At 36.7% G+C, this 17,484-nt stretch overlaps 1 protein-coding gene across 2 annotated transcripts in view; it reads left to right on the top strand.

Annotated features, from left to right (window-relative positions):
* Positions 1-16,973, top strand: part of LOC101017189 (zona pellucida sperm-binding protein 3 receptor-like) — a 39,523-nt gene extending 22,550 nt beyond the window's left edge. For both annotated transcript variants that reach the window (XM_017949919.3, XM_017949917.3), the window contains exons 4-12: positions 424-520; positions 4,490-4,575; positions 4,746-4,940; positions 6,479-6,661; positions 8,010-8,210; positions 11,954-12,154; positions 14,672-14,839; positions 15,846-16,021; positions 16,570-16,973. In XM_017949919.3, the coding sequence (XP_017805408.1) occupies positions 424-520; positions 4,490-4,575; positions 4,746-4,940; positions 6,479-6,661; positions 8,010-8,210; positions 11,954-12,154; positions 14,672-14,839; positions 15,846-16,021; positions 16,570-16,818 (1,556 nt within the window). In that variant the 3' untranslated portion in view covers positions 16,819-16,973. The remainder of the gene's footprint in view (positions 1-423; positions 521-4,489; positions 4,576-4,745; positions 4,941-6,478; positions 6,662-8,009; positions 8,211-11,953; positions 12,155-14,671; positions 14,840-15,845; positions 16,022-16,569) is intronic.
* The last annotated feature ends 511 nt before the right edge of the window (positions 16,974-17,484 follow it).

The following is a 17,484-nucleotide window of genomic DNA, read 5'->3' as shown; positions in this document are numbered from 1 at the left end:
GGGAACAAGTTACCCTAGGGATAACAGTGCAATCCTATTTTAGAGTCCATATCGACAATAGGGTTTATGACCTCGATGTTGGATCAGAACATCCTAATGGTGCAGCAGCTATCAAGGGTTCATTTGTTCAGTGGTTAAAGTCCTACGAGATCTGAGTTCAGACCAGAGCAATCCAGGTCGGTTTCTATCTATTCTATATTTCTCCCTCTACGAAAGGATAAGAGAAATAGGGCCCACTTCATAAAGCGCCCTCTTTCCATAGAAAGAGAAAAAATGAGTCAGAATAAGAAATAAGCATTGAAAAATATCTCTAGGTCTATCTGGAAGCAGGAGTTAAAGTTAGTGAACCAGACTTTTTTTCCCCTAATGTTCTATTTTGTGAGTAATTGGAATCATGAGTCATTATTTTAATTTTCCTCCTAGAGAAACGATGCAGAAATCCAGAATTAATCAATGGGATAGTGGAAGTTAAGAAAGATCTTCTCCTTGGTTCAACCATAGAATTCAGCTGCTCAGAGGGGTGAGTATAAGGCAACCTAGAAGCAATAATTTCCTTTTCATTTAATTTTTATAAGGAGTTAACGCACTTATATGTTTCAAAAATAAAAGTGGCATAAAAAGATATACATCAATAATTCTCACTTCCACCCCATCCTCATTCATCCCACTTCTCTCTACCCTCTGACAGAAAATGACATTGATTAGTTTCAGATTTATCCCTTTAGTGTTTACTTCTATAAATACAAGTGAGTACAAGTATTTTTATCAACATTTCCCCCCCTTTATTATAACAGAAGATATCTGACTGCGGACATTGTTTTGAACCTTGCTTTTGTTTTTTTCACTTACAACATTGCTATGGACTGAATTTTTTTGGTATTCCCTCAAAATTCATATCTGAATCCCCAGTGTGATGGTATTTGGAGATGGGGCCTTTGGGAGATAATTAGGTCATGGAAACGGAGTCCTCATGTGGGGATTAGTGTCCTCATAAAAAGACATGAGAGAGCTCTCTCTCTCTCTCTCTCTCTCTTTCTCTGCCATGTGAGGACACAGCAGGAAGTCAAACCATCTGCAAATCAGGAAGTGGGCCCTCACCAGAACCTAACTATGTTGGTACCCTGATCTCAGACTTCCTGGACTGTGAGAAATAAATTCCTGTTGTTTAAGCCATCCAGTCTATGGTGTTTTGTTAAAGCAACCAGAAACATCCAAGACAAATATGTACTAGAGATCTTTGACATTCATGCACCAAGTGTTTCCTCATTCTCTCTGTCTGTGTGTATATGTGTGTTTACAGCTGTATAGTTTTCTAACGCATGTATCGTAGCTTATCATAGTCTATTTAATGATTCCTACTGATGGACTTTTGTGTGTTTCCAATCTTTTCCTGTTACATACAATGTCCTGATGCATACTTTGTATATATGTTATGTTATATATATTAATATAGAGAGATGTTTGTAGGACAAATTCCCAGAAGTGGGATTGTTGGATTAAAGAGAAGATGCTTTGAAATTTTGCTAAATATTGCCAAATTGCTCTTTATAAACTGTAATATTTTGTAATATAAACAAATGCCTATGTCTTTACCTCCGTGATTCACTATTTTATCAAACTTTTGAATTTTTGCCTATTAAAAAGAGAAAAAAATTTCTGTATAGTGTTTTTAAAGTTTTTTATTTTTTCAGACCTCTCAGGGATGAAAAACTTTTTATTTTGAGATAAGTGTAGGTTCACATGCAAATGTTAAAAAAAATACAGAAAGAATCCATATCTTTCTCTAATGACCTTTACATTGTCTTGGCATCGTTTATTAATAGATCTACACCTAATCCATGTGAGAGAACATCTTTTAAAAATACGTATTTAATTCTTCAGTGTATGTTAGTCTTTTTTAGATGTTCTATTCAATGCTTTTAGTCTTTCTATATATTCACACAACCAGGTCCTTTCTCTTGAATTTTTAGTGTGCAATATCACTTAGAGGTGTCTGCCTGACTGTTCTATTTTTATAGTTTTCCTATGTTTGCTTGTTTATATATCCCCATTTACATTTTTCAATTCTTATGTTTAGTCTTTGCTATTTTATTTTATTTTTGTCTTATTTTTGAGATTGCAAATGGTGTCTTTTATTCCATTATATCTCCTAACAATTTTTATTCATATATATGGAAACTACTTATTTCTATATATTAATCTCCTATCTCAGCTAATACCTTGAATTTCCTTATTACTTATAATAGTCTATCAGTTGGTGATATGACTTGGATTTGTCCCCACCCAAATCTCATTTTGAATTGTAGCTCCCATAATTCCCACATGTGGTAGAAGGGACCCCATGGGAGATAACTGAATCATGGAGTGGGGGCGGTTTCCCCCATATTGTTCTCATGGTGATGATTAAGTCTCACGAAATCTGATTATTTTATAAGGGGTTTCCCCTTTCACTTAGCACTCATTCTTTCTTGCCTGTTGCCATGTAAGACATGCCTTTTCCCTTCCACCAAGATTTTGAGGCTTCCTCAGCCATGTGGAATTGTCAGTCCATTAAACCTCTTTTTCTTTATAAACTACCCAGGCTCAGGTATGTCTTTATCAGCAGTGTGAAAACGGACTAATACAGTTGGATTTTCTTGGGATTTCCAGATATGTAATTATGTAATCTGAAAATAATGATTCTGTTATTTTCTCTTTTCCAATTTTTGTATTTCTAATTCCTTTTTCTTATGTACTTATGCTAGCAATTACCTCAAATAAAAAATTGATACCAGTTATTGTTCTCTTATTCTTGACTCTAGCAGAAATGACTAGCAAGCATTTTCTTCCTAAATTTAGTGGAGCTGTATCTCCACTGATTCCCATTACATTGAACATTTTTGGCCAAAACTAATTGTTGATTATTTTTCAAATGCCATTTTAGTGACTATTAAGATGATGATTTATTTTTCTTAATAGATTTATTAATATCATGTATATATTAGTCTGCTCAGGCTGTCATAACAAAATACCAAAATCCCATGGACTGGGACAGTTCTGGAGTCTAGAAGTCTCAGAACAAGGTCCCGCAGGGTTTGGTTCCTGCTGAGGGCTCCCCGCCTGGGTTGCAGATGACTGGTTGTCCTCTCACTGTGTCCACACATGACCTTTCCCTGGTGTCAGCATGAGGGCACAGGGACTGCAAGTGGGAGACATTTGTGGTGTTTTTTCTTATAAGGACTTTAATCTTATTGGATCAGGGCCCCACCCTTCTGAACATTAATTACTTCCTTATGCAAATATAGCCACACAAAGGGATTAGGGCTTCCACATACATTTTTTGAGTAGGTACATTCAGTCTATAACAAGGTATTCTATATTAATATATTTCCTAATTTTGAAGAATCCTTTTATTCTTGAAATAAAACTGTACTATTTGGTCATTGTATAATTTTCTTTTAAAGTGTTCCTGGACTGTGTTTGATAATATTTTATTCAGGAGCTTATTATTGATATTCAGAGTAAATTTTTTTTTAAAAGGCAAAAAGCCCTAGAAGAAAGACTGGGACTTGTCAAGAACAAGAACAATGAGATGATAATCAGGAAGTTAGGAACCTAAGAGTTCCTAAGGAACTCTCAGGTTTATGAGAGTAAACCAAGCTCTAGAAGCCAGAAGAAAGATTCAAATTAGAGGTCAGAGTACTAGTACACATCAGTAATGTGTCTTGCTCCTTTATTTAAAGGAAACTACATAACAAACTCGAGTGAACCACTTACTTGTTTTGAGCTGCCTGATTTATAGCTTGTTAGGGAGAGTGTAAGATTTAAGCCAAGTCCTCAGATTTTAGGTGTAAAGCTTGTTCTGTTCTATTTTTATTCATTGCGGATGGGTACCATGTGATACAAAGAAAAAACTTAAGTTGCTTAGACAAGCTAGAGCATTTTAAAATTGAACAAATAAACCCTTTGCTTGATATGAGAAAATGTAACTGCAAGCTGGCCTAAATGGTCATTAGTAATCAAGAAAGCATTATTTTTTCATTTCAAAATATTTAATAAAAATTTGTTTCCTTTTTTCTTTAACAGGAGGAAATTACAGTGTTTATTGGTGCAACATACATGTGGGAGAGCTTGGTGATGAGTAACTCAAAGGGGGTGATTCGAATTTGGGGCTTATATACCATTTTAGTAGGTGATGGGAGAAAGGCACTTATGGGAAGCAAATGACTCTTTAGAAAGATAAATACATTTTCAGGAGAACAAACAGGAGATAAGAAAGTTCGCAAAAATATATATTTTTACAATTTTTATTTTAGGTTCGGGGTACATCTGCAGGTTTGTTATATAGGCAAACTCATGTCGTGGGGATTTGGCGTGCAGGTTATTACATCACACATGTACTAAGCATAGTACTCAATATTTATTTTTTTCTGATTTGTCCAAAACCTCATAGATAATTTATGTCTAGAGTAAATGAATTCCACTAAAATCTTTGACCTACCTTATTTAGGTTTTTCTTAATTGGCTCAACCACCAGTCGTTGTCAGATCCAAGGTAAAGGAGTTGACTGGAGTGATCCTCTCCCAGAATGTGTAAGTAAGTAAAACTTTTTTTTCTGACCTGACTACAAACCTAAACTACTTTAGGGAATAACACTACTGTGAAATTTCACTGCTTCTTTTATCCTCCATTATAATTTGCATGAATTTTGGATTTAACACAATGCCTACCCTGAGTATTTCTTTCTTTTCACTCACTCACCTCAGTTGCCAAGTGCGAGCCCCCTCCAGACATCAGGAATGGGAAACACAGCGGTGGAGATCGAGAATTCTACACATATGCCTCCTCTGTCACTTACACCTGCAACCCCTACTTCTCACTCATAGGCAATGCCTCCATCTCCTGCACGGTGGAGAATAAAACAATAGGTGTCTGGAGCCCAAACCCTCCTATCTGTGAAAGTAAGTCAGAATGATAAATTCTGCTTTGATCTCTTTTATTTGTTTAAAAGCAAAAGGAAGGCATATTTATTAGGGAAGATGGAATGATTAAAAGAGAAACTAATCATTGCAATGATGGAGTCATTCATTTATTCAACTAATCTTGTCGCATGCTGTATCAGTCAGAATAGCATAGGGTGTGCTGCAGTAGTAATCAACACCTAAATCTCAAGGCCTTTATATAGTAAATGTTTTTTTCAAGTTTCTTCTTAGTGCACTGCTAGCCTGGGAAACTCCCTAGGGCAGCTGTCACTTATATGGTAATCCAGATTGTTTAGATCTTTGACACCTCCATGTCAAAACTTCCACAATTAGTTCAGCGGGAGAAGAGAAAAAGGAAAGTCAGTCTCAGGCTCTTCAGTTCTTTGACCTGCAAGTGACACGTATCACTTGTCATTACAGCCTTTTGGCCAGAACTAGTTCCTTGGTTCTGCATAATGCAGAGTAACTGCGAAACATTGTCTTTTGTTTATCTTACAATAACTGGAAATATGGGTGGACACTAATAATGTCAACCATGCATGCCTAAGGAGCAAACAAAACAACACCAACACCAGCAGGTAATAAAGGTAATACAAGACAATGAAAGAAAGTACTTTCCCTTGGCCTCTCTATGGAAGCCAGAAGTGATGTTTTGTCAATATCAGTAATGATTCAGCTTGCTGGTTTAGGACATTATTCTTTATTGCAATTAAAGTGCCTAAAACTATAGTATCACATATTGTTTTGACTCAGTACAGGACACAGCCAATGCCGGGGCGAGAGAGAACGTAATAGTGAAAAGACTGCAAGAAGTGGAAAAGGCAGGAGCTGAGGCTGGATAAGTTAGTAGGGGCCAGGTTATGAAAGCCTTGTGTGTCACTTTCAGGAGTTTGGAATGAAGGAAAAGGGAAGACATTAAAAGGACAATGTGAAGTGAGACAAAACATAACTGATAGGCACCTGTTGCAACCTTTCAGCCAGGAAATGAAGGTGGCTTCAACTGTAGCCATAGCAGTAACCCTGGAGGGAAGTTGAGGAAGTATAGAGGAATTAAGGTGGCAGGATTGACAGGATGTGATGACTAACATGTGGGGTGAAGGCAACTTGTTCTCTGCTTATGGAGGCGCACCACAGATTTCCTGATGCCCTGGCTGCCTCTGCATGACACCATATCATTACCATGGGTCACTGACCCCCAACCAAAATCATCCAGGAAATAAGGCCATTTAATGGAAGGATTTGGAGACATTGAGATTTGGACTTCAGGGTTTAGATATTGCTCATTGTTATCGATGAGAAAGCTGGAGGACTTTACATGACCAACATGATGGGACTTCATTTTGCTGAGGTTTCTGGCAACTTGAAGTATACAAATCTCCAAAATGTTTTCTTTGTTCAGTACCTATTAAATATATGCTTGTGTTAGACCCTCCTTGAAGCAATGCCAACAGTTACAGTCACATCTTTACTGCCATTTCTCTCTGATAACTCAGATGTCTTTTTGTGTACTTCTTTAGAAATTGTCTGTCGTCGACCACAGATTCCAAAGGCAATCTTTGTTTCTGGATTTGGACCCCTCTATACTTACAAAGACTCTATTGTGGTTAACTGTGAGGAAGGTTATAGCCTCCGAGGCAGCAGTTTAATCTATTGTGAAGCGAATAATGAGTGGTATCCTTCTGTTCCCTCTTGCGTATCCAGTGAGTATGGACTACGATGGAGTTCCAATATTTGGATCTAAAATTATCCTGACATATAGGTGTGGCATGCTCATGGGCACAAGCCAACTCAACTCCCAATAATCATTTTAAGATAAATTAATACTTCTCTTGTTAAAAGGAAGATTTTTTTTTTGTTAATGATATCTTAGTGCTATTGGAAGAATTTCATATATATCATATAGTCATGAGACCAACGACTTCATAGATATTGTAGACTTATATATTTGCTGTAAAAATTTTCCAGGAGACAATAGTAAAGTGTTTCAGTCTAACAAAATCAACATATTAAGATAATTTTTTGAACAATGGAAGTAAGATTCCTTTAAGGCAGTTCTTTTTTATAATTTGCATAGAAATGCTCTATGGGCCAATATTGGTCTTGAGACCCTGATGTTGTAAATACATACAGATCATTTATAACATTAATGATTTATTGCTAACATTTATTGAGCATTTTCTATGTGACAAACACTGTTCTAAGTGCTTTACATCAATTAGCTCATTCAATATTTGCAACTATTCTAAGAAGTTGCTATTTTTTATCCAATTTTAATGATGAGAAAACTGAAAAAGAAAGATTAAGTAACTGGCACTAGCTCACATAGCTAATTGGAGGTGGAAGCCACCACTACATTGTGGTTTATCTAGTCTCTTCTGCTATCACATGAACTTAGGTGCCATTCAAAATGTGTAGTGATGAAATTCAATAAATATACAGTTTGACAGACACATATCCTCTCCTTGATCCACACGGATCTTTAGTATATTGTTGAATAGAAAAAAAAAAAAAAATACAAGATGAAAGGCCCAGCTGCAAAAGTTACATGGGGCTTGGTTTGAAGCCAAAGCATGAAGTTGCAGATGACAGGGTCATGATGTCAAGAAGAATCCCTCTTATTGTAATTCCCCATTAGGCAACGAGATTAGAAAGTCAGTCTCACCCTGGAGCAAATTTTTGCTGTGTCTTTCTAGTGATCCTAATGCTTCCCCTGAAGACCAACCATTCTAAAGTGCAGTGACGTGAAAGGAAAACTAAGCTCCTACAGAGTTGGCCCAGCACCTAGAAACTGTCCCCTTCCTGCACCATGGCATGCTTCTCCGTACAACCTCTCCAGTGGCACATGCATTTAGTAGACACATGCACTTAATAGACGCTAGTCTATCGGGCAACGGTGCTGCCGAGTCTTTTTCTGAAATTCTCATTTAATCTTTACCGTCTCATTTTTTGCTGAATGAGTATATGATATCACTATTTTGTGACAGGCTCCTGAGTCACTCTGCCATTCCCAGTAACACGTTTCTTTCACCCTTGTGCTTTCTTTATGAGTGGATGCTTGTACCGACCTACCGGATATTTCCTATGCTTCCTGGGAGAGAAATGACTACAACCTAAGTGATCACGAAATATTTGAAATTGGAACTGAGTTGAAATATCTATGCAAACCTGGCTATAGACCTGTTTTAGATGAGCCTCTGACTGTGACTTGTCAGGAAAATTTGACATGGACATCTTCCAACGAGTGTGAGAGTAAGTAGACTTGAACTTTGTGTGGTGTGTATGTGTGTGTATCTTCTTTGCTATTGAAAATGTTGAGCACAGTCCTTGAAATTTGCTGAGACTTGCTTCACTCCATAGCATATAGTTAATTTTTATAACTGTTCTGTGTGCACTTGAAAAGATGCATATTTTGCAGTTGTTGGGTGCAATGTTATATATACATCAATTAGATCTAATTTTAATGGTTTTGTTCAAATCTATTCCCGTATCTATATTTATTTCTTGTCTGCTTGTTCTCTCGGTTACTAAGAAAGTTTTGTTTGTCTTTTGTCTTTTCAGAGTTTTTATTTATTTGTTTGCTTGTTTGCTTGTTTTGAGACAGGGTCTTGCTCTGTCACCTAGGCTGGAATGCAGTGGCACGATCTCGGCTCGATGCAGCCTCAACTTTCCGGGCTCATGCCATCCTCCTGACTCAGTAGCTGGGTCTACAAGTGTACACTACCACACCTGGCTCATTTTTGTATTTTTTGTAAAGATGGGGCTTTCCCGTGTTGTCCAGACTGCTCTCAAACTCCTGGACTCAAGAAATTCACTCACCTCGGCCTCCCAAAGTGCTGAGATTACTGGTGTGAGCCACCACACCTGGCCATCTTTTTTGTTTTTTCAAATCATTTTTTGCTTTGTGTATTTTGAGACTACATTGCTAGATGCATACAAATTTAGAGTGATATATTTGCCTGATAAATTTCACTTTTTATCATCATAAAATGACTCCTTTACCATAACTATTTTATCTTTAAAATTCTACTTTTACATTAATATAATTCTGACAACTTTGAGTTAGTGTTTACACGGTTTATCTTCTTTTAGTCTATTGTTTTTACAATTTCTGTAATTATATGTATTTTTAAGTGTATCTTGGAAGCAAGATAGAGTTGGATATTTTAATCCTACTTGACAATTTTCATTATTTAATTAGAGCACTTGTCAGTTTACAGTTAGTGTAATTATGAATATATTTGAATTTATATCTAGTATCTATCTGCTACATACTTTTTTGTTTTACATTCTTTTTTCCATTCTTTGAATTGATTTAAATTTTTTTTCCATTTTTTTACCTGGTATTTACTTGGCATTTATTTACTTTTAGCTCTTTTTATGATGTTTACACATAATTTCCTACTTTTGCCTCTTCCCAGGCAATGAAAAGCCGTAGAAACCTTTAACTTGATTTACCCTGCCTGACTTAATATGATTTTATTTTTGTGTATTTCAATTATAAATGTGTCTTAAACTCTGCATTATTATCATTATTACTATTGCTATTATTATTTTAGTAAATCCAATTAGTTTAGATTTGTTCACGTAATTACTATTTTATTCTCTTCTGATTCTTCAGTCATATCTATTGTCCCTTTCTTTTGCCTCATAAATACTCTTTAGTTTCCTTTAGTGAGAACCTGTTGATAATAAATTTCTCTCTTTGTTTTTCCTCAATGCACCATTATTTCACCTTAATATTTGAAAATATATTTGCTGGATATAAAATTCTAGATTGGCAATTATTTTCCGTGGCCATGTGAAAGATTTCATTCCATTGTCTTCTGCCTTTATTTGTTTCTGTCAAGAATTTTGCTATTAGTCGTACTGTTGATCATGTGAAGGTTATCTATTTTTTCTGATTGCTTTTAAGATGTTCTTGTCTTTATTTTTTGGCAGTTTTTGTCAGATATGCCTGGGTTGGTTTCTTTGTGTTTAGCTTGCTTGAGATTTAGAATATTTCTGACTGGAATATGAGGTTTGAGGCCTTTCATTGATTCTGGAAAAATTTTCAACTTCAAATACTTCAATATTACAAATAAGTATTTTCTTAGAGTACAATTTTAGCCCTATTTTCACTCTTCTACTGACACTTTGGCTACATTTATGTTAAGCTCTTATACTGAATCTTCTATATTTCCTGTGCTCTTATTGGTGTTTTTACTTTTTGTTTCTCAGTATTTTATTGTGAATATAAATTATGTTCACTAATTCTTCCTTCATTGATGTATTATCTGATATTAATTTTTAATTGAATTCTTAACTTTATTATTTTTTCAGTTTCAAGGTTCCCACTTGTAGTGGATTTGTAGTATTGATATTGATTTTTCTACCAAAATTCTCAATGTTGTATTTTATTTCCTTCTACATAACAAAACAAAGTGGCTTTTAAATCAATGTTTAGAACTTCATTTTCTGGATCCTCTCAGATCTGTTAGCATTGTCTCTTGCTTTCTTTGGCTTTTAATAACCTTGTCTGGTCTCCTGTTTGCTTGTGGCAGGTAGTAAGAGGCATTAAGGGCTTTGAATGACCCGAATCCAATCAGGGAATGTAATGATACAAGCCTGGGTTTCAGTACTTATTACAGATAGTTGGTCTATTTTTGGTTTGTTCTTACTTCAAGGTATAGTTCTAAAGATTCCCAAGAGCTGCGGGTCACCAGCAATCACACACATTGAGTTCTCATCAGCTTCTTAGCCACTCAGTTGTATTTTGGGGGAGGAGAATTATTGTGTATATTTATATAATATTATATATGTAATATTATATATATTTCAACAGAGAAATATAGATATAATATTATATATTAGTATTTCTGTTGAAATACCAAGGAATATTTTTTATATATATAGTGTTTGTGTGTGTGTGTGTGTGTATATATATATCTACATTCCTGGCATACCTCGTTGGGTATCTTTCTTTCTCATTTAAAGAACTAAGACAATTAAGGTCTTAGCACCTGAATTCTTCACGGATTAACCGCCCCCTTCCCACTATGTTTTTCTACTTGTTATCAAAGAGGAGGTGAATCTAAATTGCTTAGCTCATCACTGCCAAAATCAACACTTCATTTTAAGGACTTCTAATGAAGAAACACAGTTGGAGGGAAATTAAGTAATAGCATTTCTTTTTTTTTTTTTTTTTGAGACGGAGTCTCACTCTGTCACCCAGGCTGGAGTGCAGTGGCCGGATCTCAGCTCACTGCAAGCTCCGCCTCCCGGGTTCACGCCATTCTCCGGCCTCAGCCTCCCGAGTAGCTGGGACTACAGGCGCCCGCCACCTCGCCCGGCTAGTTTTTTGTATTTCTTAATAGAGACGGGGTTTCACCGTGTTCGCCAGGATGGTCTCGATTTCCAGACCTCGTGATCCGCCCGTCTCGGCCTCCCAAAGTGCTAGGATTACAGGCTTGAGCCACCGAGCCCGGCCTAGTAATAGCATTTCAACCCAACAATGGCAGAATTTGGAGAAGATATTTGGTCTAACTCTTCTCTCAACTTCTTTGTTTCTTTCTTTCTCTTTCTCTCTTTAAATTACGGCAAAAGCACTTAACATGAGATCTACCCTTTCAACAAGTTTTTCAGTGTACAATATAGTACTGTTAATTATAGGCACTATTTGTAGAGCGGATTTCTAGAATTTATTAATCTTGCACAACTGAAACTTTATACCTATTGAACAAGTGGAGAGTTGTTTCCCCTTCCTTCTCCAGCCTCTCGCATCCACCGTTCTACTCTCCGCTTCTATGAGTTTGTCTTCAGATATTAACATCTTCTATAAGGTGGAATCAGGTCTTCAGCCAAAGGTGTGTCCCCCTGATTGATTTACTAAACGTGAACATCATTTAAAAATTTTTAAAAAATGTTTGTGGGTACATAGTAGGTGTATTTATTTATGGGGTACCTGAGATATTTTGATACAGACATGTAACATTGAACATTTTTTAATCCATCAGGGGTATGTTGCCCAACACCAGATCTAGAGAATATCAGAATCATAAATGAAAGGAGGTATTTCACTGGTAGATGTGTCTACGCCTATGGAGACAATATTTCATATATGTGTGATGAAGGCTATTATCCTGTTTCTGTTGATGGGGAGAGTTCATGCCACACAGATGGCACATGGAAGCCTAAAATGCCAGCATGTGAACCAGGTAAGAATATTGAGATAACTTGTCGTAATTATTTCCTAGTTTCCCCAAATGATTCCACTTGGTTCCACAAAAGATCAAAGTACTTAAAACTAACTGAATTTGAGGTTATTCCTCCAAGAAGCATTGTGCAAAGAGGATCACAGATACACACCACTAGCACCAGGCAAGGCAGCTATAGAACAAAATATGTTGGAAGACAAACTTATAGGAGAAATTTTCTCATAAGAGAAAAAAGTAGAATTGATGAAGTCATTCAGTCTCATTTTGTCATTTTTCCTGCATGTATGCTGATGTTTTAGTAAAGAGGGACACTACCTCACAAAGCTCCATATTTATAAGTCAAGGCAGAAAACATGATTTACATATTGTGTAACAATGGAAGCTCCAGGTTGAAGAAGTGATCTGTTAGGGAGAGCCTTGAAGCCTAGTGGCTGACAGTGTCAGCCTTTTCTTTCTTTGCTTTGACTCAGACCTACTGAACCACCTCTCTGTTGAAATACCAAGGAGAAGAAATAAGCATCTAGGTGATAAACATCTGTCTGTAATCAGGATAAGACATTGAAAATGTCATTATTATGGAAGTATCTTCATTATGAAAGACTCTTCACATCAACATGATGGTGATTACTCGGTACTATAGTTTGGGTTTCTCTAAAAGCAAAACTTGAGAAAAATGACTTGGGAGCCAGTAGTTTATTTTGGAGGTGTTTCTAGGAGGTAGGAGCAAGGGTTGAGAGAGAGACAAGGGGAATAAGCAAAGGTGATTATTATAAGCAGCAGGGGCTCAATTCTTTGGGACCACAGAGAAGTATAAGGAATGCCTTTCATAATTATCTGTCTGAAGGATGGGAGACTGGGACATTTATCCAATACTTTCTGTTGCTCGTTGGTTTAGGGTTGAAAGGGCAGTAACTGCTTCAGTAATTTAGTCAGTAACTGAGCCTCAATTGCAACTGTGCTCTTTCAACTGCAGAAGAGGCTCCAAAGTAAGACTGACAGATTCACATTGAATGCTTTCTGTAGAACATCATCAGCATAAGTCTGAGCTTGTGTAAAACTATATATTTAATCTGCAACTGTAGTCAGAAGTCCAAAGGGACATGGCATGGGTACAAAACATTTGTTACCATATATCCTTCGCACCACTCTATTTGTTTATGTTCTATTAATTAAACTCTATTAATCTTAAGTAATCTACTGCTAACAAGTGTTATATAAGGAAAGAACAGACATTGTGTATTGAAACAATCAAAGACAGCTTCATGGAGAAGTAGGACTTGAGATAACAATTAGAGAAGGTAAGCAAATTCTAATAAGGAGGAGTCCCAGGAGGAAATGTTAATATATAGAAGTGGAAATGTACATGACAAGTTTAGGGAAGGAGGAGTTGACTAGTTTGGTTAAACAGAAAAAGTGCTAGATAGGGCCGAGTGTGGATGCTCATGCCTGTAATCCCGGCACTTTGGGAAGCTGAGGTGTGCGGATCACCTGAGGTCAGGGATTCGAGACCAGCTTGGCCAACGTGGTGAAACCCCGTTTCTACTAAAAATACAAAAATTAGCTGGGTGTGGTGGCACACACTGGTAATCCCAGCTATTTGGGAGTCTGAGGCACGAGAACCGCTTTAACTCAGGAGGCAGAGGTTGCAGTGAGCTGAGATCACGCCACTTCACTCCAGCCTGGGTGGCAGAGTGAGACTCCATCTGAAAAGAAAAAACAAAAAGTGCTAGATGAATTTGAAGGATCTATGAAAAATAAAGGCTAATAGAGGTATTTTTATTTTTTCAAATGTCCATGGTTTGTTAAAGGCGCTGATTATTTTATTTTTAGAAAATAGAGCATTTTAAAATCCCTGACACTTAGTTTTAATCTTAGGAGGCAATCATCCTTCAACACAGGATTTCCTTTGACATTCTCAGGGCTCTAAATTTGTTGCAATTTTTCATACAAGAGTTCCTGAAACTTGAACATTCCCTTCTAGTGTGACTACCCCAGCATTTCATATTACTTATGTCAACACTGAAATCATTGTTTAAATTGTAAAATATGCTAATTATGTTCTGATGGTGTTGTAGTTATGGATAAGATTGTTTGGGGATCCTGCAGTTATTCAGAGCCTTTACAACTATTCACAGATAAATATTTCCTTTACTTAGCCTGACTTCTATTGAGATTGATTTTCATTTAATATGACTCTCTGTGGTTGAATTCATGCTTTCATACCAAAGCTCATTTAACTTCCCTAAGCAGTGAAATATTTTAGTGATCATGTAAACAAAAACCAAGAAAGGTCCTGTAAAATGGAGGATTCTCTCAACTCAAGAGTTGTTTTCATTCACATCAAGTTTTTCTCTAGGTTCTCAGGTGGAAAGCAGTATAAATGTTGAGTTGTGTCAAGTTACCTTATGGAAAAAGGATTTGGATGGGAACATTTGAATCTCCTACAGATCACTCAGATTTGGGGAGATTAATTTGAAACTATGAGTTCATGCTCTTCTGTCTCTCTCATCATCCAAGTTTGCAGTTACCCTCCCAGTATTGCCCATGGACACTACAAGGAAGTTATTTTAATAACTCCTTATCCTGAGGCTACATACGAATGTGATGAAGGATATGTTTTGGCTGGATTTGCTACAATCTACTGCAAGTCTTTTCACTGGCAACATGCACCTCCTCAATGTAAAGGTAACTCCAACTCAACTCATAATCCATTGAAGACAGAATTAGAAAATATTAATAGCAATGTTTCCTATTAATCAAAGGCAGCATATATTTTGTCTTTATTTATTTATTCATACTATTTAAATTATGCCTGATATATTTTAACAATTAATTGACAGGTACATTGAAAATGAACTTTTCTTCCTATTCCAGTCTTCCAAAATCATAGCTTTCCCTATGTTCAGAGAGAACCACTACTACAAGGTTCTTATGTATCTTTCCAGAATATGTTGAGACAATATCTTTTACCTGAGAATACCTTTGTGACTCTAGTTTTCATGAGAATCCTGAGTTAATTTCAACTACTCAAGAAAGAGGAATCTCAAGTGTTAATTCCCAAATTATGACGTGTTGGAAATCTCCACAAAAACTTCATGATGGTTACCATTTCCCCATGATCTTCACATTTCTACTTTTGATGACCTGATGGTGGTGCTGTTGGTAAACCTGCTGTAGAAACAAGACGAATCAAGTAAGGCTCTATCTCTTGATTGTGCTTGGAGCTTTCATCATTCTGCTAATAATTACCACTGGCTCCATCTAACCCAGGAAGATTATGAAGCAAGAATAATGGAAATAAAACATCAGGAATCGCACAAATCAAGGCTGTGGGATGGAGCAATTGAGAGCACCAATTCTTACCACTTACAAGCTATTTGATACTGAGGAAATATTTAACTTTTCAGTTTCCTTGTTGGTAAAATTGTGATAATAATAGTATCTAACTCATAGATTGGTAGTGAGGATTAAATGAGATAAGTAAAGAATTTAGCACATAGACTGACATATAGTACTTGTTCAATAAATGCTAATAATTACTGTTATAATTATCATTAAAATAAAAGCATAGAATAACCTGCAGGACCAGAATATAATTATGAATACAATGTCTTATCCGTTTTATTATCCAATACTGATATGATGACTTTTTTTTAGAAACAGTATGCTCAAAAATATGTTTCCATTACAGCTCTGTGTCTGAAACCAGAAATAGTGAATGGAAGGCTGTCTGTGGATAAGGATCAGTATGTTGAGCCTGAAAATGTCACTATCGAATGTGATTCTGGCTATGGTGTGATCGGTCCCAAAAGTATCACTTGCTCAGAGACGAGAACCTGGTACCCAGAAGTGCCCAGGTGTGACTGGGTAAGTGGCACAATTCAAGGAAGTTCTGTGCTACCAATCCCTAAAAATAGTGGCTTCTCCCAAGGTTCTGTCCCAGTTAGCAATGCAGAGATCTGACTTTTGTCGGGAAGCATAAGTAACTTACCACAATTAGCGCTTCCAAACTTGCATGGCGATAAGCCTAGAGAGACACATTTTCCTGCTGTGTGTCTAGAGCCGAAATCTCTAGACTTGAGAGTCTGTTGATCCAGATGTCCTGACCCCTCGCTCTACATTATCTACAATAAAGGTTGTGCATTTGTTCCATTCCTGGTTGGTCCTCAGAACCATCCCTCAGTTGTCCTTGTGGATGTGCTTTGCATCTGTTTTGGAGCCCAGCATCTTTTTAGCTTCAACCTGCTTGGTTGCTGCTCAAGGACAGATCTGGGCTTGGCTTGCATGTGAACACTTGCTAGGATGCACTGTCTCTCCTGATTTCCTCTTTGTTCCTCAGGTCAGTCTCCCTTTTGCCAGTAATGACTCTCAAAATGTACTCCCATCCCCTACTCATTTCTTTAAATCACTTTTAGGAGGCACCTGAAGGTTGTGAGCAAGTGCTCACAGGCAGAAAACTCATGCAGTGTCTCCCAAGCCCAGAGGATGTGAAAGTGGCCCTGGAGGTGTATAAGCTGTCTCTGGAGATTAAACAACTTGAAAAAGAGAGAGACAAATTGATGAAAACTCATCAGAAATTTTCTGAAAAAGAGGAAATGAAGGACTTATTTTTCCCTTCAAATCAACATACAGAATCTTCATTCATCAATTCTACTCTTCCTTAAGCAACATCACTCTAATAAGTGTCTGGGCTGGAGAACTTTCTTACTACTGCTAGAGAAAATGTGTAATTATCGGTAATCTAGCCTTTTGTAGCTCAAATGTCTACTTTCCTGGACTTGAAGTGCTGGTTAATTAAATAATTATTTATCAAATATCAGTTTGTGTTGTCATCTTGGTCAATATGTCGCATAAATACGACACACTCCTGTACACAAATCCACTGCCTAAAGTTTGTGTAATTAACTTTGCCTCACTTTTTTTGTACCTCAGAAAGAATGGAAGCCAGGGAATTCAAACCATGTTCATACTGTAATCTTTACCTGAATGCCTTTACTCTGAATCCCGCATGTGCCTACCCTTTACCTACAGAAAAGGATACAAAACTCAAAGGATTTTCTGCAACATTACAGACAAAACCATTGTCTGTTTGATGGCCCCTGTCCATTAGTAACTCATCGCTTTACCCCTGCACAGAATTCCACTCTTCTCACTTTTAACAGCACTTTGAACAGATTGGGCTTGCATGTTGCTCAACTTTATAGAAATGGAATCATCCATTATGTATTCTTTCACACATGTTATTTTTTTCCTTTAAACATTGTATTTGTGAGATTCATCCATGTTATACATAGTTGAGGTTCATTTATTTTCATTTCTATTTAGTACTC

This window comes from Papio anubis, chromosome 1 (assembly GCF_008728515.1).
Source record: "Papio anubis isolate 15944 chromosome 1, Panubis1.0, whole genome shotgun sequence".
NCBI classification, from domain to species: Eukaryota; Metazoa; Chordata; class Mammalia; order Primates; family Cercopithecidae; genus Papio; species Papio anubis.
The sequence above is the reverse complement of the archived record's forward strand: the minus strand, read 5'-3'. Positions and strand labels throughout refer to the sequence as shown.